General features: G+C 43.9%; 1 protein-coding gene and 1 pseudogene across 1 annotated transcript; both read right to left on the bottom strand.

Moving 5' to 3' along the window:
• Nucleotides 1–535: 535 nt before the first annotated feature.
• LOC139473205 (hyaluronidase A-like) lies at nucleotides 536–12,466 on the bottom strand (annotated as a pseudogene).
• Nucleotides 12,467–16,243: 3,777 nt separating this feature from the next.
• On the bottom strand, nucleotides 16,244–24,491 carry LOC139473210 (hyaluronidase A-like). The gene is made up of 5 exons (XM_071255731.1): nucleotides 24,139–24,491; nucleotides 21,871–22,118; nucleotides 19,594–19,737; nucleotides 18,573–18,774; nucleotides 16,244–17,096 (listed from the first exon to the last, which is right to left on the bottom strand). The coding sequence occupies exons 1-5, from the start codon at nucleotides 24,454–24,456 to the stop codon at nucleotides 16,683–16,685; spliced, it is 1,326 nt and encodes a 441-aa protein (XP_071111832.1). The 5' UTR covers nucleotides 24,457–24,491; the 3' UTR covers nucleotides 16,244–16,682.
• Between the last annotated feature and the right edge of the window lie 477 nt (nucleotides 24,492–24,968).

Raw genomic sequence — 24,968 nt, 5'->3', positions numbered from 1 at the left:
GCATAGAGATCACCCCCCCCCCCCCCCCCCCCCCCCCCCCCCCCACCCCCAGAATATCAAATGGTCAGTCCCGTACACAATTCAACGCGTACAGTGTACAAGAACATGGACAAACACTGTACCGGTCTCCCGGAACAACTAGATGGAATGTTGAGACAGTTGGAATATACAAACAGCAATTATTTTATATCAAAAATATAATTTGTAATACTTACACATAATATTGATAAAAAATATAAAGTGTAAATACAAAACAGACATATATCACACAACCAACCAATTGTGGCCAGGTAGGCAATTGCTGTGACTATATATCTCTGAAAGAAATCCGTGTAAATCGTGCATTTTAAACTGATCAATATTTACTGCCATTAATAAGCTCGAAACATTGACTACACCATTTTACTGCAAACCTCAAGTTAGCACGTTGCTGTGTTGCTATGATTACAGAGCAAAATATATGCATATACTAGTTAGCTTGGTTGGATATATAGAGAATCTCACCCTTGTGTCTTTTGATGTCAAATGTAACACTCGTTGATAAAAGTGGGAAAACTCCGAGGCTTGCCGAGGATTTTTTCCACTTTTATCAACGAGTGATTCGAATGACGTCACAAATTCAATCCGGGTGACGGAAACAATACACTGGAGCTCTTGAAGTGATATTTGAATTGGTGCATAAATATGCAATTAGAGGTTGGTGGTCCCTGGAAACTTAGTTCAATTACTGTATTGTTAATTCAGAAGGTTTCAACGCTACCCACCAGGAAATCCATTAGGGATTTCTGCAAAAATGAGCCTCACATACATACGAGTAAACGAGTGAACGGTGTTGCTATTGTAGTTGGAGTAGACAACGGCGTCCACAGATATGTATAATATCATGTTAAAAAAATGGACGCAAAATAGTGAAAACGGAAAAGAAATATGCGACAATATATCGAATGGTATATCTATTTGTAAAACTGGTGCACGTGATATGATGAAAAACAATTATGGCAAAAGTGAGTGAGTATTGTTTTGCGCCGCTTTTAGCAATATTCCAGCAATATCATGGCGGGGGACACCAGAAATGGGTTTCACACATTGTACCCATGTGGGGAATCGAACCTGGGTCTTCGGCGTGACAAAACAACGCTTTATCCACTAGGCTACCCCACCGCCCCTCGTAGCAATATGAAATATTATAAGCAAGTGTTGACCACAAAGTATCAAAACAATACACATCAAAGAGTATTGTCTGTAGAGTGCATTTACAATCCCCCAAATGTCCCCCATAATCTCGATGTGACGTATTTATCCACCCTTTTAACTCTTGTTACAATATTCACCCGACCACCCGGGCAGACACCTGCACACATAATAGTCGTACTTCTTCAGTGTGGGGTACCTCCCCCCGAACAACCCCCTCCTCCTGCCCCCGATATCCTCGTACTCCTCCCTCGGTCTGACGCAGGCCTCCTTCTCGTACAGACGGAGGAAGTTCTGGGTGGAGGCCTCGAAGTCCTTCCTGATACAGCGGCCCGTGGTTGTTGCAGAGCTCGTTGGCACATGCCTGGGTGAAATCGGTGAGTTCTTGATGAAGGGGCCGAGAACGTTGTTGATGTCGTCCTGCATCTTGCGGCATTCATCCTTCGTGTGGAAGAACCCGGAACTTCCCCAGATGACCACGCCTGAAGCCCCCCATAGCGGCTGGTTCCTCGATGGCGACCTTGAGGTCATCCTGGAAGCAGAGTAAGTGAGTGAGTGAGTGAGTGAGTGATTTTTAGCGCCTCAGCAAATATATGAGTGGTCTATCTATCGATGTTGGACCAGAAAAAACAATGGCTGATATAATTAATTTAGGCAAGAAAGCAGGATACCGGACACCTTCCGCCATTTTGGTAAGGGATGTGAACGATCTTATTCCTTAGTAACGTTTTTCAGACGTCATTTTTGTTACCTCGTTAAAAAAAACAGGGGATTTGGGGGCGCTTGCTTCCCCACCCCCCCCCAAAGGCTCGAATTACATGCTTTCGTAAGTAAATGAAATTTCCAAAGAAGATAAAAAATACAAGGTGCTGAAATGTGGCTCCGACGGATGTCACTGATGAGGTTGTAAAACGCTATGATGGAACTTCTATTTTCGAATACTTTTCGATATTGATGTCCAACTCATACTCTCCGTAAATGGCGACTATGCTTGTCGTAAGAGGCGACTAACGGGATCGGGTGGTCAGGCTCGCTGACTAGGTTGATGCATGTCATCGTATCCCAATTGCCTTTGATCGATGCTCATGATGTGAATCACTGGATTGTTTGATACAGACTCGATTATTTACGATTATTTAATGTAGGAGAGAAAGCCCGAAGCGATGCAGGTCTCAGACATTAACCACTTCGGTGAAACCCACGAGCACGGGTATAGTGCTGACAAACCTAGAAACATAATCGGGGCGAACCGGTATTCGAACCCACAATCATAGGTTTTTGGCGTGCCCAAGGGACGCAACTCTGCACAGCATGGGTAAAATGTGTTACGCCCATTCCTGGTGTCCCCCGCCGTGATATTGCTGGAATATTGCTAAAAGTGGCGTAAAACCATACTCACTCACTCACTCACTCACTCATCCTGACCACGACACGACATGTCACACACTGTGCCCGATTCTAAGAGTACCACTATTACTCCGTGAACGTGTGACGTTGTTCACGGGACTGACCTTCTGGAAGAAATCTGTTCCGTTGTCTTGACTCAGGGTGTACGGCATGATTGGAGTATTGAGCCCCGCCCATTTCACCTGCACTCGGAGTGTCTCGTTCACCGTCTGTCGCACGTACAGGTAGCGGTTGTGTATTGGTGTGTTCCGATTGGTGTAAATCCGGGGGAAGAGGCCTGTGTTGGTTGAGAACAGCCACCCCATGCTGCAAGGCAAAGTTATGTATCCACTCTGTATATATCTTACACAGTGTGTTGGTTGAGAACAGCCACCCCATGCTGCAAGGCAATGTTATGTTCACCTTTTCAGAAAACACCAAAAGGATTTTCTTAACCTACACAAGGCGAAAAACATTACCTAAGGGTCCATGATCACAGATTGAGAAATACAATGTGAACGAGCTTATTCCTTAGTAACGTTTTTCAGACGTCATTTTTGTTACCCTCGTTAAAAAAACAGGGGATTTGGGGGGCTTGCTTCCCTACCCAAAGGCTCAATTTACATGCTTTCGTAAGTAAATGAAATTTCCAAAGAAGATAAAAAATACAAGGTGCTGAAATGTGGCTCCGACGGATGTCACTGATGAGGTTGTAAAACTCTATGATGGTACTTCTATTTTCGAATACTTTTTCCATATTGATGTCCAATTTTCGACGTTTGTGCAAGGCAAGGCAAAGTTATGTTCACCTTTTCAGAAAACACCAAAAGGATTTTCTTAACCTACACAAGGCGAAAAACATTACCTAAGGGTCCAGGATCACAGATTGAGTAATACAGTTTTATGCGAAAACTATGTCAGTGGCCATACTCGATAATCCAGAATGATAGATCACCACTCAAGTATGAAATATACCCTGGACCCATTGCCTTGCTGTATACGTCTCAGATAACTTGTCTTGAAGCTAAGACAAACCCCCCTCCCCCCTTATCATGTTTCTACTCAGGATAACATTTTTTTCCAGCTGACAATTCATGAAAAAACAGTCTTCTATTTAACCATACCGAGACACATCTTCCCGAGGCAAGGGAGTTAACTCACTTATAAAATTCCAGTTTCCACGACAGTTAACTCCCTTGCCTTGGGAAGATGACCGTGACCTCGCTTGTACGAGTCCGCATTTTCAAATGTTTAGCTTTGCCGAACGTATTCAGAAGAGGCATTTTGATTGGTTGTTGACCTGAAGTCCATGAGCGAGAGAATGTTTATCCTAGGCAGAGACCATATACCGAGGTATATGGTCTCTGTGCTAGGTTAGAGATAACAGATGTGGAAATGGTGACGTAACTTCCGGAACGAAGCTATGGTGGTGAGTGGGTCCAGGGTACATAACATAATAGGATGGTGATATGATACACTGGATAACGGCGGATGGTAAATGGCCCTACTTTAGGAACTTACTATTTATCATTCGTATTCCATGTTCCAGGAACTGGGCATTCATTGGTTGTTGACGGTCCCCAGCATCGCGGGTAACCATAGTAACCCCAGTAGGCGTTCGGACGGAGTTGTCTGCCCAGTTGCAGTGATCCTTGCATGAAGTTCCTGTAAAGTTTACTCAATTGTTTCAACTTTAGGTAAATCCAGGAATATATAGAATGCACATAGGCAAGTAATATCGCGATTTAGAGGTACAGTAAACTACGGTTATAACGAACTCAAAGGGACTACTTATTTGAGTTCGTTATAACCGTAGTTCGTTATAAGTACAGATACAGCATGACTACAACAAGTAGTCGGGACCAAAAAGTAAGTTCGTTGTATCCGTCAGTTCGTTATAAGCGTGTTCGTCATAACCGTTGTTCACTGTATTGTCACAACTTGGTGATTGAATTAGGTCGTAGGATGGGAAGTGATCAATAATCCTTTATCATACTCGGTTTGATGAGTTCGAAAATGGGCAAAGCCTTGTTTCTACAGCTTTTGGTTAATTAAATACATAGAGGATATTTTATGAGTGGTCATGTGATACTAATGTTTACGACACTAGTGTCAAAACTCGAGAATTTTAGGCACGAACGTCACAAACATAGAACACGAATGTATTTATTACCGAAGATGTCTACATACAGGGACGAATTTTAGTGTTTAGTCGCAACAGCAGCGGGGCCTCAATTTATCGAACAATCTTCTGCTATGACGTCGTTTCTAGCGTGGCGTCATACCGACTCACGTCACAATAAGTTTCGAATGACGTCAACAATGCCGTCTAAATGACGTAAACAATACCCTCGTGTCTCGTGTCACCCAAGGGCCAATATTGTTTTTATGAACCCCGATGTTTGCCCCACGTAGTTAATAAATACCATTATTACCTACGAGGGCAACCATGTGGGGGTTCATTAAACTCATATATGCCCTACGGTCATATGACGTCACGAGACAACAGTGTAAGGCAACTTTGAATTCTCTATGTACAGAAACATTTGTCAGTTTGTCTACATACATAATTATACAACGGTCACTTCAACAAAGATAATGCGCACATTCAGCGATATCTGATAGCAACGGCCTGTGTACTTGACTTGATGTTAATGTTATCGGTAAGCCATCAGCTTGTCAGTTGCCCCATCTGAGTATTTAGGGCACGAACAAAGCCCGTAAATAATATAAAAGAGACCTTTCCTGCAGTCAGACAAGGGTCAAGTACGCATGACCATGAACTGAATATGTTAATTTAAGTACACCAAAACTAAGCAAAATATACAACCTCAACATGTAATCTGATCAATGTGTATGATCCTTTATAATTGTAATACGAGGGTAGTCAGTCATAGATTATATGTAACAATGAATAATAAATTTAATTTCGTAACCAAGTTCACTTAGTTGTGTGGATCTCTCTCATACGCAGATACCTCAAAATGCAAGAAAAACGGTGTGTCCAGTCGGTTTCAATTTCCCTCCTCGCTGAATCGCTTTATCCAAAACTTTTTCCTCGCTTATTAGGCATTTTCGCTGGGAAACTTCAAGTAATGACACTTGGTACTTTTGTTTTGATAAAATAGTACAAACTCCACGCCCACACAATATCCAATTTTTGCTTCTTAAATACACCGAGAATAACAGAAAATCACTTCATTGTCATGCAATGAACTGTAAACGAAACAAAATGGCGGACATCGTTCCACTATGACGTCACAGCTACAGCTGGGCCTCTAGCTAGGATTACAATATGAATACGCGCTGGTTGTGGGATTAGCTTTTTAGATAACTATGAAATCGTATTTGACTCTTTCGTGTGTGTCTTCATATGAACTTTGTAAGACTATGCAACATGTTATAAAAGTTTCTTCAATAGATCTCCCTTAATACTCAGTACTCAGTAGGCCCATTCAATTTTCAGAATGAGGCTCTGGTACCTACGGTTCAGGGATCTTACAGTGAGTGAGTGAGTGAGTGAGTGAGTGAGTGAGTGACTACTTAATATAGCTGAAAAGACCTACGTCGGAAGCGTTTACCCCTTTGGTGAAACACACGGGGATGGGCGTGGAGCTGACAGTCTCACGCTCAAACTGAGGGCGCATGTTGGATTCGAGTGAGTGAGTGAGTGAGTGAGTATGGTTTTACTCCGCTTTTAGCAATATTCCAGCAATATCACGGCGGGGGACACAAGCAATGGGCTTCACACATTGCACCCATGTCGGGAATCGAACCTGGGTTCTCGGCGTGACGAGCGAACGCTTTGACCACTAGGCTACCCGACCACCCCTGTGGGATTCGAAGCACGATAAGTAATGTCTGACTTGTCTAAGGACGCAGCTATGTGAACTACAAATTGCCGGCCCCTCGACCAATGCACGGCTTTCCCCAGTGGACAAAGACCCCTTGACACTTACCGTGCAGCGATGTCGAACTGTCGAGTTGCCTCCTCCATGATCTGAGTCGTATTTGTCCAGGTAGGATGTTGTTTTTTGACCAGGTCGATTGACTTTGTCTGGTAAATTCTCAAACTGTCAAAATTCAGCGGTAGGTGTGGTCTCCAGGACTCGAAGTCGATGACCGCCAACCCGTTAAAGTTGGGGTCGGGGATGTTCTGGTTCGTCACAGCTGTAGCCTTCCGGAAGTGTTCGGATAAGTTTCCTTCCTGAAACAAATCACATCTTAACCACAAAGTGAGGAATTGTTTTACTTGTGTTTGTCTGACGCTGCTGTCAGCAGTTACTGCCTGTAAATAATCAAATTCGGGGCAGGCCAACCAGTGGTTGATACCATGACCAACAATTTTCCCATCTTCTCGAGGCAAGGGAGTTAATTGACTGTAAAAGTCAAGTTTACACCCTTGTCGAAATAGGCTGGAATTTCTGGGCTCGATTGTAGCGACACTAGTGGCTATTACGAGTTATGTCCCTTCAATGCCCCTCCTATTGACCAATCAGATGCTACCTCTCACATCACTTGCATTTACTTCAAAGAAAATGACGGCTGCCAGTTAAGACGATCTGACCTAAAATCCATATCTATATTGTAATAAAACGGGTCTTACCTCGAGAAGTGCAGTAAATCACGTAAACATCTTGATTAAAACACCAGATTGGAAAATATCTATTTGACGATACACATTCCAATCAAATCCTGCAATCGACCGAAATTTGCAAGGCTGTTTACGAACCGGTTGTCGATTTCGTTACGCGATTTTGATTGGACTATGCATAGACTCATTAGTCCAGCCAAAATATATCTCAACAATTCCAGCCTAGTTCGGTAAGGGTGAAACTGGAATTTTGTAGTCAGTTAGCTACCTTGCCTCGGGAAAGTACAATTGGCCACGGTCACCCAATCCCTCATTTTAGTTAAAATTCAACGACTGAAGACCTGACTGTCTTAACTGAGGACTACGTTTGTTTGTTGTTCAACGCCGCACTCGGGAATATTCCAGCGATATGTCGGCGGTCTGTAAATAATCGAGTATGGACCAGACAATCCAGTGATTGGCATGCATCAACCAAGTCAGCGTGCCTGACCATCCGATCCCATTTGTCGCCTCTTACGACAAGCCGTAAAATGCAGGTACATGTATATTTCATTCATCACGGAATCTAACTGGGAGCGGCGTCCTCCAAAAGATACACCGTACAGAACAGAAAGGACATAGCGGAAAGTGTTTCATTCTAGGAACACTAAAGTACTCATGGAAATGAAAAAACCCTGTTTTGCTGGATTTAATAATCGACACAAAGCATTACGTTCATGTAGATGTAAATACGAAATAACAAAACAACTGGAAAAGTACTAGTCTGGATTTGCTAGTTTTATCTCAGTGCTCAATACAAAATGTACTTTACAGGAGGTAATTTGTAGGCACTTTCAACATTAAAAAATAAAACTAAGTCCAAATTGACATGGCAGAAACAGGCTATAGGCATTATGCAAATTACCCTGGAAAAACGTTATATAAACAACAATAAAAATATCAGCTATGTTTATGTACATAATAACAATCACACGCATGTTGTTGTTTGAGAAGGGAATATGTTACTTTTACGTTCTGATATTTTGACGATGATTCACTATCCCACAATGCCACTCACAAATCACTAACCAGTGACAAATCACATGCACGTGGGTTTCAAGCACCTGTTTTCACCTGTCGTCAAGGTGTCACAGGTCATGGACATTCACCTTGATTTACTAACACCTGGTTATGCTCAGTTTCACAATAGTCTGTTTTGTTCAATTTTTACACACTTTTACGTGTAAAAAGACATAAAAACCTTTGATGCGCTGTATTTGTGCCAAGGCCCAATCAATACTAATTGAGTTGTTTGAATATTTATATATTTTGTATATTAACTGCATTTATTTAAAATCTGAGATCGAAAAAACAGTTTTTTTCATTTCCGTGAGTACTTTACTCCATCTTCTAGCCCCTCACTGGCCGTGAAGATCCGGGGTAGAATAGGTCCTCAGCAACCCATGCTTGCCGTAAAAGGCGACTAACAGGATCGGGTGGTCAGGCTCGCTGACTTGGTTGATGCATGTCATCGTTTCCCAATTGCGTGGATCAATGCACGTGATGGCAATCACTGGATTGTCTGGTCCAGACTCGATTATTTACAGTTCGCCGTCATAACGCTGGAATATTGCTGAGTGCGGCGTTAAACAACAAACAAACAAACAACACTGGCAGCTTAGGTTGTATAGTCCCTAGGGAGCTGAGAATGAAATCGAGAGCACACTGGTCCAGTGATCGCGGTGATAATAGTGTAGTGCATTGAGTATGTCTTTGTGTGGTGCGGGGCGGTCGGGTAGCCTCGTGGTTAAAGCGTTCGCTCGTCACGCCGAAGACCCGGGTTCGATTCCCGACATGGGTAAAATGTGTGAAGCCCATTTCTGGTGTCCCCCGCCGTGATATTGCTGGAATATTGCTAAAGCCATACACACTCACTCACTCACTCACTCTGTGTGGTGCGGAAATCTAGCGCAATAACAATGGCCAATTGCCATTCGCTCGATTACGTCCTCTGGTTTGTCAGGACCATACCACCAGGTTTCACAAAAGTCGTAAACGTCCCGTCACGCGCTAGCCACCTCCCCCCTCAACAAACCGTCACGTAGCGGCGTTATTTTCAGACATATTTACTCACGCAGTGAACATAATTCACTCACTCACTGAAGACAACGTTTCCCGAGAACCTAGGATACAGGAGATGTCACGTTGTGTCCACAAGTGTATGTCTGACGCGTGTCATTTTATTTCATGTTCAAATATTTGCATACAACATTCACACTCACGATCTATAACAAAAAATACAACACGTCTTTATATACTGAACAACAAAAGTTCCTGTGACATTGAATAAGGATTTAATGCAAAGTTATGTTTTTTACCAAATCTGAGACAATCTCGGTTTGCAACAGATAAAAGACTTCTGTAAGTGTTCAAATGGTTTAATTTGCCATACTGAGTTCCGAAAATGCGTGATTTCATAAAAAAACCATGAGCATGCCAAAATGTCAATTTACAAATCAATAGCGTTTGTGTCCACCTCTGGGATATCTGTCCATATCTGCTGGAGCCTGTTTCGAAGTTCCTGGAGTGTCTGTGGAACACGTGGTTGACGTCGGGGGCGCCGATCCATCTCATCCCACATGTGCTCGATTGGTGAGAGATTAGGGGAGCGAGCCGGCCAGGGGATGACGTTGTTTTGTTGAAGAGAATCCTGAACAAGTCGAGCAATATAAGGCCGGGCGTTGTCATGTTGAAAGGTAATGCCTGGGCCATGAAGACGCAAAAACGGTAGAACAACAGGGCCGATGATCTCGTCGCGGTAGCGCTATCCATTGAGATTTCCCTCTACCACTATCAAAAGGGTCCTCTGTCTTGCTGTAATCCCACCCATACCATAACGCTGCCGCCCCCGAACCGATCCTCTTCCATGACACAATGATTGACGTAACGTTCACCTCGACGTCGGTACACTCGAATCCGTCCATCGCTGTGGCTGAGGCGAAAACGAGACTCGTCAGTGAACTGTATGGCTGTCCAACGTAGACCCTGTCTGCGCCACTGTAGACGTGCTTGACAGTGGTTTCCTGTCAAAATGGGACGTCTGGTGGGTCTTCTGGCGACAATCCCTGCACATCTGAGGCGACGACGTACGGTTTGTGAAGATATTCGTCGAAGGCTTCTTGCAGTCACTGTTGCTGGCTGGAATCGATTTCGTAGGTGTGTTGTTCGAATCCAGTTGTCTTGTCGATTATTGGTTACGCGTGGCCTGCCACTCCGATTATGGTCTCTGACTGCATTCGTCTGTTGCCAACGTTGCCATAGACACCAAATGGTGTTTTTGTGGACGTTAAATTGTCGTGCAACATCACGTTGACTCAATCATGCTTCAAGCATACCAATGGCTCGCAGACGCGCATTTTCGGACAGGCGTGGCATTTCGTAATGATGAAAGATTGCGTAATTTTGTTGTTTTTCTGAGTGGTTGTTGTCAGCACGATGCTAAACAATGCATATGGAATCCCGTTAACGCACATTTGTTTATACCCATGCTTGGGTAGCGAAATGAATGGGGCTTGCATAAAAGTCAACCTTTGCATGGAATGCATGCTTTTCTGTAGCAGTTGCGTTTTAGCGACTTGAGTGAGTGAGTGAGTGAGTTAAAGCTTTACGTCACATCAGCAATATTTCAGCCATATCGTGACGAGAAATTATACTTTTTAATACATATATTTTAACTAAATTAAAACCTGTCATCGATGGACAGTTAAATTACAAGAACATCACAGATTAATATTTAAAACTAGCATACAACTATAAAAAAGATATCACCATATATATGGTACAATATAAAAAAGGGCTATAGGTCGCCAGTAGCTGAAGGTAGATTACCATGCTAGGGTCCATGGGGACTTACAGTACTTTTGCTACCTGCATGGACCTAAGCCGGATTTACATCATCCCTTCCGTTGTTGGCGATTAATGACAAATTTAGCCAGATTAAACATATATACTACGATTAAAAAATAAACATACTTTGAAAGACGTGGTCTTACATACAGGGGGACAATAATTTTACACTACTTTAACCCCCTTCGAGGACATAGCCACTTTTGGTGACTTGATTCCATACATGTTCTACAAAATTGAAAACCAAACTTTCCTTGTTTGAAAAATACACTTAAATATTGGTGTCACAGGAACTTTTGTTGTTGAGTATATATGGGACAGATATTTAATCATAAAAGTGTGGGCCGGGGAGATTGGTCTTAATTAGACTGTGTCATATTTTACCGATCCCTCCATTGTAACAACCACTTTAAAAACCAATTGTAACATTCCATTGTAACAACAGAGTAAGTGAGTATGGTTTTACGCCACTTTTAGCAATATTCCCGCAATATCACAGCGGGGGACAACAGAAATGGGCTTGACACATACTACCCATGAATAGAACCCGGTCTTCGGCGTGACGAGCGAACGCTTTAACCACGAGGCTACCCCCCCACCCCCCCCCCACCCCCACCCCCCACCCCTTGTAACAACAGAACCCATTGTAACAAACACCAACAATGAGAGTTTGTTAAACAACTTTTCTACCCTCACAATGTCTGAAATTATGGTGACGAGTTGGTTAGGACAAGGAAATAATTTTGAAGCAGTTTAAGACGAATCGTCTTTTTCGGATTTATGTCTATTTCGCATTTCATCGGTACGAATTTGCAGCAAACAGACGATATAGGACATGGTGGACTCAGGTGATTGCGTGTCGCCATACAAAAAGGGCACAGAACGGGGCTCTAAACTTGTTCATTATATCAATCACTAGTTTGCCTGATTCCATTATTTATAAACCGCGTCATACAGCTGGAATATTGCTGAGTGCGGCGTCTAAAGGAAACTAAAATCAGAAAAGCGCTCATAAAATATCTTGACACGCACCATTAAGCGAGGCTATTGAAAGTTCACTCACCTGCGGGATACCCCCGTTTGAGGACGTGTTGCCCCTGTAGATTGGCCAGTCGCCAAATCCGTAAAATATAACCATGTTTTCTCCAAAGAATTGATCATTCTTGTTTGTAACGATGCGATAGGCTGTCAAGTTTAAGATAGTCCCGTGCGAGTCACAACCCCCGGAAGGTACATTCCACACGACGAAAAAAGGCAGATTTGGCAGCATGTAGGGTGCTGTGCATCCTTTAGCAGCATCCCTCGGACTTCTCGCGAGAGTTGGGGGAGAGGTCAGACATATAAGGACAGCTACAAGGCAGAATAACACCAACATTGTCTTCTCGTTACCGCCCGTTGCTGTTTACAACTTCCTGCTTCCTGCACCGATCATGTGACCTCGTGTGTCACATGACCATTGTAAACAAACAACTCGTAGCTCCACGAGCTTCAGATGGAGACGGCTCATACCACTGATCGCCCGCCACATGTGCTGATGAATAGTTTCGTGAGCTGACCCGCATCACCGTGTTGTTGTCGGGACACCAGAAATGGGCTTTCACACAATGTTTTTTCTTTTAACAGTTTATTTTTTTCTTTTGTTGTTGTTGTTTAACGCCTCACCCAGCGCAATATTCCAACTATATGACGACAGTCTGGACCAGACAATCCAGTAATTGATATCATGAGCATCAATCCACGCAATTGGGATACGATGCCATGCAGCAACCAAGTCAGCGAGCCTGACCACCCGATCCTGTTAGTCGCCTCTTACGACAAGCACAGTCGCCATTTACGGCAAGCATGGGTTGCTAAAGACCTATTCTACCCCGGATCTTCAGAGGTCTATTTCTGTTTTAGGGTACAGGTGCACTCATGGGTATTGTCACATTTCAAAGAGAAAAATTGATGGACAATATAATTAAGTTACGTACAAATTATTAGCGTGAACATTGGAGATTGGATAAATGTTATCTATGTTTTTGTTTGGTTTGGTTTGTTGTTTAACGCCGCACTCAGCAATATTCCAGCTATATGACGGCGGTCTGTAAATTATCGAGTCTGGACAAGACAATCCAGTGATTGATACCATGAGCATCGATCCTAGCAAATGGGATCGATGACATGCATCAACCAAGTCAGCGAGCTTGACCACCCGATCCCGTTAGTTGCCAATTACGACAAGCATAGTCGCCCTTTACGGCAAGCATGGGTTGCTGAAGACCTATTCTACCCCGGATCTTCACGGGTTAATTTCGGTAGTAATAGATACGAGATATATACATAACGTGTGAAGTTTCATTGCGTGCAATAGTCTCCTAAAACAAGGCACATGCACTGTTTGTCATGTTATCAATGAATGTGAATACCTCAGTAATTTAAAGTCGCTGTTTTAAATCTTGACCATTGATATCTTCGGTATTATACAGCATACACTACCACTTAGGCACGCGAACCACAAGAACATATAGTGAGTGAGTGAGTGAGTTGGCTTGTAAAGTTTGGAAATCACGTGCAGCATATCGTGATAAGAATAAGACACTGTGGTAACACTTGACTGATTGTTAATTTTGTCATTAAGTGGTACACAATGGAAACATCTTTCTTAACGTTCATTCTTCTCTATATGTTTCAGGGGCGGTCGGGTAGCCTAGTGGTTAAAGCGTTCGCTCGTCACGCCGAAGACCCGTGTTCGATTCCCGACATGGGTACAATGTGTGAAGCTCATTTCTGGTGTCCCCCGCCGTGATATTGCTGGAATATTGCTAAAAGCGGCGTAAAACCATACTCACACACTCATGTCTAATATATTAATCAACATGTGGTTCTCTTGTCGGTGAGTTTACTATTGTGTCAAACAATTAAAATTTGAACAATAAACTGCTTGTGGATGAAGATACAGCTCTCGGCACCAGATTTGTGATGGCGACAGATGCTGCTTGGGTTCCTTGGTTGGATGCAACATCCACTGGTTGACCCAACAGAGGTTGTGAAATGGGGTTTAACGTCGCGTCCAAGATTATTACACTTATATAATGATGTATGTGCATGCACGTGTATCGGTGTGTGTGTGTGTGTGTGTGTGTGTGTGTGTGTGTGGCTGTACTAGTCCGGACTGATGCCGATTTATAGTGCTAGCTCACTGAGATACCATGCCGCAGTTTAACATGAATACCCCACTCAGACACAGTATACTGACTCCGAGCCGACCAGTCCTTGTTTTAGCCCCTTGATGCCGAGTGCCAGACAGGGTAACAACATGTACCATCTTTTAACGTTAACGTCTTTTGGTATGACGCGGCCGGGGATCGAACCCTGGACCTTCAGCTCTCCGATCCGGGCGGACGCTCTACCACTAGACCACGGAGGCGGTCTGACCCAACAGAACAGCCGGGAGCAGATGCACTCGTATTGAAGCAACATGTAAGATCAGATAAAAAATATGTTTATTATTGTGTCACAGAGGAGATAGGGAACATTTACACACAGTATAAATTCATGTAAATGTGCACATTTATATATATCTCTCTCTATATATATGTGAACAGAGACGGTGATATTGCCAAGATTGCCTATTGCACATACGCACACTTAAACATAATATCAAGTGAATGACACCTCTCTCTCTCGTTTTAGAGAGATTTCTAGTGTAAATGGAAAGGAATGTTCGCTTTTATTTGACATAACACTCTAAATAACCACAGAGGCTTAAATGGTCATGGCAAAGACATATTTCATTAATACTCTTTCTGCATAATGCATGTTGATATACAGTAAACTACGGTTATAACGAACACGCTTATAACGAACTGACGGATATAACGAACATACTTTTTTGGTCCCGACTATTTGCTGTAGTAATGCTGTGTATATGCTTGTAACGAACTACGGTTATAACGAACTTAAATTAGTAGTCCCTTTGAGTTCGTAATAACCGTAGTTCGTTATAAGCGTATACATACAGCATTACTACAGCAAATAGTCGGGACCAAAAAAGTATGTTCGTTATAGCCGTCAGTTCGTTATAAGCGTGTTCGTTATAACCGTAGTTTACTGTAGATGGATTTCATATTTTGTACTCTATATGCTGCACACAGATATGTGGTTGAATGCTGCTTCTAACATCATGTCAGTTAGATCATGGCTCCCACAGATATGTCCCTTAGCTGCACAAGCCAGGGTTATTAAAATATCACATTAGTAGCAATACACAATATTAAGCAAGTGTTGATCACAAAGTTTCGCAACAATCCACTCACACAGTGCATTTCTAAACCCTCAAATATGCACCCATCTCAAAACTACTTCCAGTTTGCCTGTCGACTGTGGAAGGTGCGTATTTCAAAACATTAATAACATTTCAATAAAACATCATAATCACATGTTGTACGATAAGAATATGCAAATAGCAATATCAAAAATATGTCATTGTTAAAAAAATAGAAAGTGTAATACAAACGCGTTTGTGTGAGTAGTGTGAGTAAGAAATAGTTCACTGCCGTGAGTACATGTCCCCTCTGTTAATGTGGTGTGAAGAGGCTATATCACAGATGTCATCCAAGTCACAGATCTTTCACGTTTCAACACTCGGAGATTCAAAATCTACCGCAAACTGTAATTTACCACGTGTCTGTGGTGCTTTGAATACATGCCCATCTATAGTGAGTGAGTGAGTGAGTGAGTGAGTTTGTTTTACGCCGTTTTAGCAACATCCCGGCTTTATGACGGCAGGAGACACCAAAAAATGACTTTAAACATTGTACCCATTTGGGGAATCGAACCCGGGTCTTCAGCACGGCGAGCGAACGCTTTAACCACTAGGCTACCCCAGCGTCACTCTTATAAAAGAATGATGAAAAGGTGTTCAGTTTCCACATTGTCATGAGAGCGAGCGAGTATGTTTTACGGGACTTATTCCAGCAATACCACAGCAGGTGACACCAGATATGGGCTTCACACATTGTACCCATGTGGGGATTCGAACCCGGGCCATCGCCGTGACGAGCGAACGCTTTAACCACTTGGCTATCCCTCTGCCCATTATTGTCATCAGAAATTCTCACTCATCTGATGTAATACTCTGGATAATTGCGGAAGTTGAAATGGCCTTGAGACATATTTAACTAACACTCTTTCTGTGCAAACTCACATCAGTACATGGTTGTCTTTTACACAGGGTTTAGACTAAAACTACACCTGAACACTGATGGTTGTCTCTCAAGGTTACTTGAATCCGGTCAAGGTCTTTCATATGCGGATAGATATAGATGGATTTCATATTTTGTATTCTATATGTTGCACACAGATATGTGTTTGAATGCGGCTTTAAACATACATCATATCAGTTAGATCATGGCTTCCACAGATATGCATAATGATTGTATCCAGTAACTGTAAATAAATGAATTGGACGCGAAACTGCGAAAACGGACAAGGAGATATGCAAAACACATATGTCTATTAGCTGCACAAGATAGGGTTAATAAAATCTCACATTAGTAGCAATAAACAAATAGTATTAAGCATGTGCATTTCCAAACCCTCAAGTATCGTGTGTATCTTGATATGACGTATTTATCAACCCCTCCTAATTCTTGTTACAATATTCACCCGACCACCCTGGCAGACACCTGCACACATAATAGTCGTACTTCTTCAGTCTGGGGTACGTCCCCCCGAACAACCCCCTCCTCCTGCCCCCGATATCCTCGTACTCCTCCCTCGGTCTGACGCAGGCCTCCTTCTCGTACAGACGGAGGAAGTTCTGGGTGGAGGCCTCGAAGTCCTTCCTGATACAGCGGCCGTGGTTGTTGCAGAGCTCGCTGGCACATGCCTGGGTGAAGTCGGTGAGGTTCTTGATGAAGGGGCCGAGGACGTTGTTGATGTCGTCCTGCATCTTGAGACATTCATCCTTCGTGTGGAAGAAATTATGACTTCCCCAGATGACCACGCCAGAAGCCCCCATAGCGGAAGGTTCCTCGATGGCTACCTTGAGGTCATCCTTGAAGCAGAGTGAGTGAGTGAGTTAATTAGGAGATAAACATGCCAGGTTACCTGCAGATCTTACAGCGTCCAGAGCTCCAGATAAGCTGCGTATCTGCGTAAAATACGCATAAAAAATGCAGAAATACGCAGTAAAATAAAATCCAAGCGTATCAAATACGCAACGAACATTACAGATTCCCTACAAAAATAAAACTTGTGCGTATCATCAAAATATTGTGAAGTAACCCTGCGTATTCGATTAGCAAATCAGCAACTTATTTTGAAATTATAAACGGACATTCCGTCAACCTTGCCAAACTCCACGATGGCAGTTACATCATGCTCATTTGCCATCACACTTTCTTGTGGAAGTATCGTGTGTTGTTTAGTCCTATAAAGCTCTCGAACCCACACGACACCAGTTTGCAGGGACTAGATGAATAGTGTTTTTAAATATTTAACTTAAATACCCACATGTGTAAAAACTAGTGGGTAACAGACATTTGAATACCCAGATAGAATTACTAATACCCAATGATTTTAAAATGCATGGGTAAAATACCCACAACACCAAAAGGTTATCTGGAGCTCTGCAGCGTTAATCAAATATTTGAAATTTCACACCCAGACAATGACTGAGAAGGAGCATTTTGTATTCAAATTATTTTCCGTGTTGATGCGGCCGTCAAATCAGCTGATTCAATCAGAGGTGGTTATTGTGATTTGATACTTATGATTGACCAATCAGAATCATCTATTTGCTGAATTGATGGCATCTTTCCGGGGCAAGGGAGTTAACTGACTGTAAAAGTCCAGTTTACACCCTTGCTGAACTAGGCCAGAATATCTGGGTTCGATCGTGGCTATTACGAGTTATGTCCCTTCTATATCCCTCCTGTTGACCAATTAGATTCCACCACTGATATCACTTCATCAAACAAAATGGCGGCGCCCAGTGAAGACGATCTGATCAATAATCCTGATCTATATTGTAATAAAAAGGGTCTAACTTCGCGAAGTACATCAAATCACGTGAGCACATTGATCGAAGGTACACATCCTTTGCAAACTCCATAATTCCAGCCTAGTTCAGCAAGGGTGGAAACTGGACTTTTATAGTCAGTTAACTCCCTTGTCTCAGGAATATGAATTGATGATAGACAGTCAGCAAATGTACTAGTATATATAAGTGACCTGTAAATAACCGATTCTGGACAGGTTGGCTGATTTGTTGTTTAACGCCGCACTCAGCAATAGTCCAGCTATATGGCGGCGGTCTGTAAATAATCTGTAAATAACCTGGACCAGACAATTTTGATGCTCATGATATCAATCACTGGATTTTCTGTCCAGACTCGATTATTTACAGACCGCCGTCATATAGCTGGAATTTTGCTGAGTGAGGCGTTAAACAACAACAACAACAACAACAACAACAACAACAACAACAAAAAACACCAAAAAAACCCAAACAGCCGTCCAGGGCACTGACCTTCTGGAAGAAATCTGTTCCGTTGTCTTGACTCAGGGTGTACGGCATGATTGGAGTATTGAGCCCCGCCCATTTCACCTGCACTCGGAGTGTCTCGTTCACCGTCTGTCGCACGTACAGGTAGCGGTTGTGTATTGGTGTGTTCCGATTGGTGTAAATCCGGGGGAAGAGGCCTGTGTTGGTTGAGAACAGCCACCCCATGCTGCAAGGCAAAGTTATGTATCCGCTCTGTATATATCTTACACAGTGTGTTGGTTCAGAACAGCCACCCCATGCTGCAAGGCAAAGTTATGTATCCACTCTGTATATATCTTACACAGTGATTAAGAGAAAATGTAATGTTAACAGAGTTCCTAGGAACTTACGTACATTATATAAACACAGAAAAATTATTATCTTAATCTTCACAAGACCACAGTGATTACTTCGTCTTCGGAAATCCACAACGTACAAGATTAAAAGTCAAATAAATAACATCATCACTGCGAACAAGGATGCCCTATATTTTATTGAGTGAGTTAGTGAGTTGGGTTCAACGCCGCTTTTAACAGTATTCCAGTTATATCACGGCGTGTCAGCTTAATGTGGGAGGAAAGCCGAAGTGATGCAGGTCTCAGACGTTTACCACTTTGGTGAAACCCACGAGCACGGGTATGGTGCTGACAAACCTAGAAACTTAATCGAGGCAAACCGGGATTCGAACCCATAACATCGTCATTTTGATTTACTCTTTGTCTGTGTGTGTTGTGTGTTGTGTGTTGCGTGTGTTGTGTGTGTTCCATTGGTCTTGGGTCTGATCCTATAAATGATAACTTGAATTGATTTTCATATTTCTGATTCTGTTTTCGAGTATTAAGATTTGCACTCAAAACTCAATAATTTATTTTTATTTTTATACGATTTTTACTTTCCGTTGCAATTCTTGAAACCAACTAAAGGCCCTATTGAAGTGATAAGGATTTCACCTAAGTGTACTGCCAACATATGTCAGATATTCAAAGGCGCATCTTTGGCAACTTACTATTTATCATTTGTATTCCATGTTCCAGGAACTTGGCATTCATTGGTTGTTGACGACCCCCAGCATCGCGGGTAACCATAGTAACCCCAGTGGGCATTCGGACGGAGTTGTCTGCCCAGTTCAAGAGATCCTTGCAGGAAGTTCCTGTGAATTTTACTCATGTGTTTCAAGCATATCCAATTAAAAAACTTAGGCAAGCATTATGACGAATTAGATGTAAGTGTCCTGTCTTGAATTTGGCCGTAGGATATGTTTTGAGCAATAATATCAGTTCTAAAATTACTACACGTACGTTCACAAACTTCAATGGCTATCCTATCTGGTTTAGAAAACAATATTCGATAAACAATATTTGTAAAACCCAGCGAACCCAGCAAAGCATCCCAAGCCTAAACCTGCCCCATGACCAATCCAAGTCGGCATCCCAAGGCCCCCGTCACCCACCCAAGTCACCATCCCAAGGCCCCCGTCACCCATCCCAGTCACCATCCCAAGGCCCCCATCATCCATCCCAGTCACCATCCCAAGGACCCCGTCACCCATCCCAGTCACCACCCAAAGGCCCCATCACCCATCCCAGTCGGCAATCCCAGGGCCCCCGTCACCCATCCCAGTCACCATCCAAAGGCCTCGGTCACCCATTCCAGTCACCATCCAAAGGCCCCCGTCACCCATCCCAGTTACCATCCAAAGGCCCCCGTCAAACCACCCCGGCCACCATCCCAAGGCCCCCGTCACCCATCCTAGTCGGCATCACAAGGCCCCGTCACCCATCCCAGTCACCATCCCAAGTCCCCGTCACCAATCCGATTCGGGATCCCAAGGCCTAATCATCCAGACCAGTCACCATCCCAAGGCCCCCTTCACCCATCCTAGTCACCACCCTAAGAGCCCTGTCACCCATCTCATTCACCATCCCATGGCCCCTGTCACCCATCCTAGTCACCATCCCAAGGTCCCGTCACCCATCCCAGTCACCATTCCAAGGCCCCCGTCAAACCACCCCAGTCACCATCTCAAGGCCCCCGTCACCCATCCTAGTCACCATCCCAAGGTCCCGTCACCCATCCCAGTCACCATCCCAAGGTCCCTTCCCCCATCCCAGTCACCATCCCAAGGCCCCCGTCACCAATCCTAGTCACCATCCCAAGGCCCCTTCACCATCCCAGTCACCATCCCAAGGCCCCCGTCACCCATCCCAGTCACCATCCCAAGGGCCCCGTCACCATCCAAATCACCATCCCAAGGCCCCCGTCAAACTACCCCAGTCACCATCCCAAGTCCCCGTCACCAATCCCAGTCGGCATCCCAAGGCCTAATCATCCATACCAGTCACCATCCCAAGGCCCCTTCACCCATCCGGGTCACCATCCCAAGGCCCCCGTCACCCATCCTAGTCACCATCCCAAGGCCCCCTTCACCCATCCCAGTCACCATCCCAAGGCCCCCGTCACCCATCCCAGTTACCATCCCAAGGGCCCCGTCACCATCACAGTCACCATTCCAAGTCCCCCGTCAAACCACCCCAGTCACCATCCCAAGGCCCCCGTCAAACTACCCCAGTCACCATCCCAAGTCCCCGTCACCAATCCCAGTCGGCATCCCAAGGCCTAATCACCCATACAAGTCACCATTCCAAGGCCCCTTCACCCATCCCAGTCACCATCCCAAGGACCCCGTCACCCATCCCAGTCACCATCCCAAGGCCCCCTTCACCCATCCTAGTCACCATCCCAAGGCCCCGTCACCCATCCCAATCACCATTCCAAGGCCCCCGTCACCCATCCTAGCCACCATCCAAAGGCCCCCGTCACCCATCCCAGTCACCATCCCAAGGGCCCCGTCACCCATCCCAGTCACCATCCCAAGGCCCCCGTCAAACTACCCCAGTCACCATCCCAAGGCCCCCGTCACCTATCCCAGTCACCATCCCAAGACCCCCGTCACCCATCCCAAGGCCCCATCACCCATTCCAGTAAGCAGTCCAAGGCCCCGTCACCCATCCCAGTCAGCATCCCATAAGGATGTTGTTATTCAAAAAGGTTCCATTTATGAATGCTCTTTTAACTCTTAGATGTCCATCGTGAACTTAATGAACTTGAAAGGACGACTTGATCGGAACTGTTTACTTATTTGATGAAACGCTCACGCATGGAACAGTCTGATTCTGAATGTGGGATTCAAACCCATGATCAGAAGGTCGGAACAAGACGCAGCTGTGAACAGCAGCTGTGTCAAAGAAGCCGTCCCATGTATTAGGGGACCCTTGACACTTACCGCGCAGCGATGTCGAACTGTCGAGTCGCCTCCTCCATGATCTGAGTCGTATTTGTCCAGGTAGGATGTTGTTTTTTCACCAGGTCGACTGACTTTGTCTTATAGATTCCCAAACCGCCAAAATTCAGCGGTAGGTGTGGTCTCCAGGATTCGAAGTCGATGACAGCCAACCCGTTAAAGTTGGGGTCGGGGAGGTACTGGTTCGTTACAGCTGCAGCCTTCCGGAAGTGTTCGGATAAGTTTCCTTCCTGAAATAAACCACACCCTTACAGCACAACTAGTAATTGTTTGTTTGCTCCCCCCCCCCCCCCCCCGCCCCGCCCCCCCCCCCCCCCCTATTGTGTTAGGTTGTTTTGACAAGCGTAGGGTACAAGGATATTCTGACCTGCACTCATAGTCTGTCTTATAGACCCTGATACAAATATATATCAAATATAGCCCATGCAAGTCTATAATGTTTGGCAAGTCTAGATCACAGCAGTATCTGAAAATGAAGAGAGTTACTGGGCTCCTTTTTAATATATTTTTATTAAGATAACTGAACAACTGTTTTTTTTTCTGTAGGATAGGATAGGATAAGTTTTATTCCATACTGAAAGGCCTCAGGCCCATAGTACAATTCTGTTTTCGGGAGTGGTTACAGATCCGTTTAACAGGTCATATTCTAATTAACATAGCATGATAAATGAACATTGATAGATTTTTTAGAGTATCTTTATCAGTTGTTGACATGATCGTTGTAAATCTTTGTATAGTGGGATGTACATAACCAGGCAGTTCTAAGGTGGTCGTATTTTGGACAAACTAACAGAAAATGAAACTCATCTTCAATCACATTTAAATCACATTGCTCACATATTCTCAATTCTCTGTCTATGTTTCTATGCCTGCCTACTTCGATCCTAAGTCTATGAGAGCTGCATCTAAATTGTGCTAAACTTATTCTAAACCTTTTAAAGTTGATGTCAAACAAATAGTTTCTGGGGAAATTCTTGTCTTGAAAAGCTTGTAATAATTGCATTTTTCTGAACTTAAAACCTGCGATGCCCATTTTTGCAAGTATATATCCTTAAGTCTTTTTTTCTGTACGATATGTTCATTTCAGAGACTAAATGTCAGTCTACTGCACTCACTACAGGGCGCACACCTCGTGGCAGACAATTGTTGACTGTCTGACCTGAGGACGACGTATAAATTATGTAAAGTATATTTCATTGAGCACGGAGTTTGTTTGGGAGCGGCGTTCACCAAAAGCATAACAGAATAACAGAATTTCAAAGGAAATGGCGGAAAGAGAATTAGTGCTAGAATTTCTGAAGCTATGACGGGTCACTAGATCTGAAAACTGCTTTGCTCTGTGAAGAGTTGCGTCCCTTACATGATCGACGGGAATATCAGATTACGTCCCTTGGTTAATTTGTCAACACCATGCCATACCCGCGTGTTTCGCCAAAGTGAGTGAGTGAGTTAGGTTTATCATCGCTTTTAACAGTATTCCAGTTATATCCCGGCGTGCCAGCTTAATGTGGGAGGAAAGCCCGAAGTGATGCAGGTCTCAGACGTTTACCACTTCGGTGAAACTCACGAGCACGGGTATGGTGCTGACAAACCTAGAAACATAATCGGGGCGAACCGGTATTCGAACCCACAATCATAGGTTTCTGGTGTGCCCAAGGGACGCAACTCTTTACTGCGAATCGTGGCGCCTTAGACAACTGGGCCACCTGTGCCCCCGGTTCGCCAAAGTAGTATTCGTCGAGACCAATGTTAGACAGCAATGACGGATTTACTATAGTAATATGAAAAATTCGGGTGTTCTTAAACTTTTATTGAGAGCATAAGTTAGTTAGCAGATCGACATCCACATCGTGTTTGTGGTTGATGAATTCACACTGCATGTGAACACTTAGTGAGCAACTATTGTGACCTTGGCCCAGTGGGGATTCTGGGTTCTAATTGGTCCAAAGCAACCTATGCTTGTTCGAGGTGACCAAAGGAATCGGGTGTTGGACTCGGTGACTTAAAAAATTGTTTGATTGCATGCCATCGTGCCCTAACATCATATAGTACAATCTGAACTTTTTATCAATCACTGGTCTGCCTGGCCTAGACTTGATTATTTCCAGACCGCCGTCATATAGCTGGAGTATCGCTGGGTGTGACGTTAAACAACAAACAAAGCATAACTACGACTCTTAAAGTCAGCAAAGCGCTCATAAAATATCTTGACACGCACCATTAAGCGAGGCAATTATCTCCTAAACTCACCTGCGGGATACCCCCATTTGAGGGTGTGTGGTTCTTACCCCCATAGAAAGGCCAGTCGCCAAATCCGTAAAATATAACCATGTTTTCTCCAAAGAATTTATCATTCTTGTTTGTAACGATGCGATAGGCTGTCAAGTTTAAGATAGTCCCGTGCGAGTCACAACCCCCGGAAGGTACATTCCACACGACGAAAAAAGGCAGATTAGGCAGCGTGTAGGGTGCTGTGCATCCTTTAGCAGCATCCCTAGGACTTCTCGCGAGAGTTGGGGGAGAGGTCAGACATATAAGGACAGCTACAAGGCAGAATAATACCAACATTGTCTTCTCGTTAGCGGCCGTTGCTGTTTACAACTTCCTGCTTCCTGCACCGATCATGTGACCTCGTGTGTCACATGACCATTGTAAACAAACAACTCGCAGCGCTTCATTCGTTTCGCCGTTGAGGGGGACGGTTGCTGTGACTGGCAACCATGTGATGTGGTTGTATACATCAACACCTTCATTTATCACACAGGTCAGTTGCTTGTTTGTGCTCAGTAGATCAGAAGATCTAAATTCTTCTTGTAACTACTACTACTACTACTACTACTACTACTACTACTACTACTGCTACTACTACTACTACTACTACTTCTGCAGGTGCTATTGCTCTAATGTTACTACTACTACTACAACTACTACTACCACTACTGCTACTACTACTACTCTACTACTACTACTACTACTACTACTACTACTACTACTACTATTACTTCTACTACTAGAACTACTACTACTACTATTGCTACCACTACTGCTACTGCTGCTACTACTACTACTACTACTACTAC

The sequence above is a fragment of the Haliotis cracherodii genome, unplaced genomic scaffold, assembly GCF_022045235.1.
Source record: "Haliotis cracherodii isolate W230 unplaced genomic scaffold, xgHalCrac1.p SCAF_27, whole genome shotgun sequence".
NCBI lineage: Eukaryota > Metazoa > Mollusca > Gastropoda > Lepetellida > Haliotidae > Haliotis > Haliotis cracherodii.
Note: the sequence above shows the minus strand (reverse complement) of the source record. Positions and strands in the feature narration are given on the sequence as shown.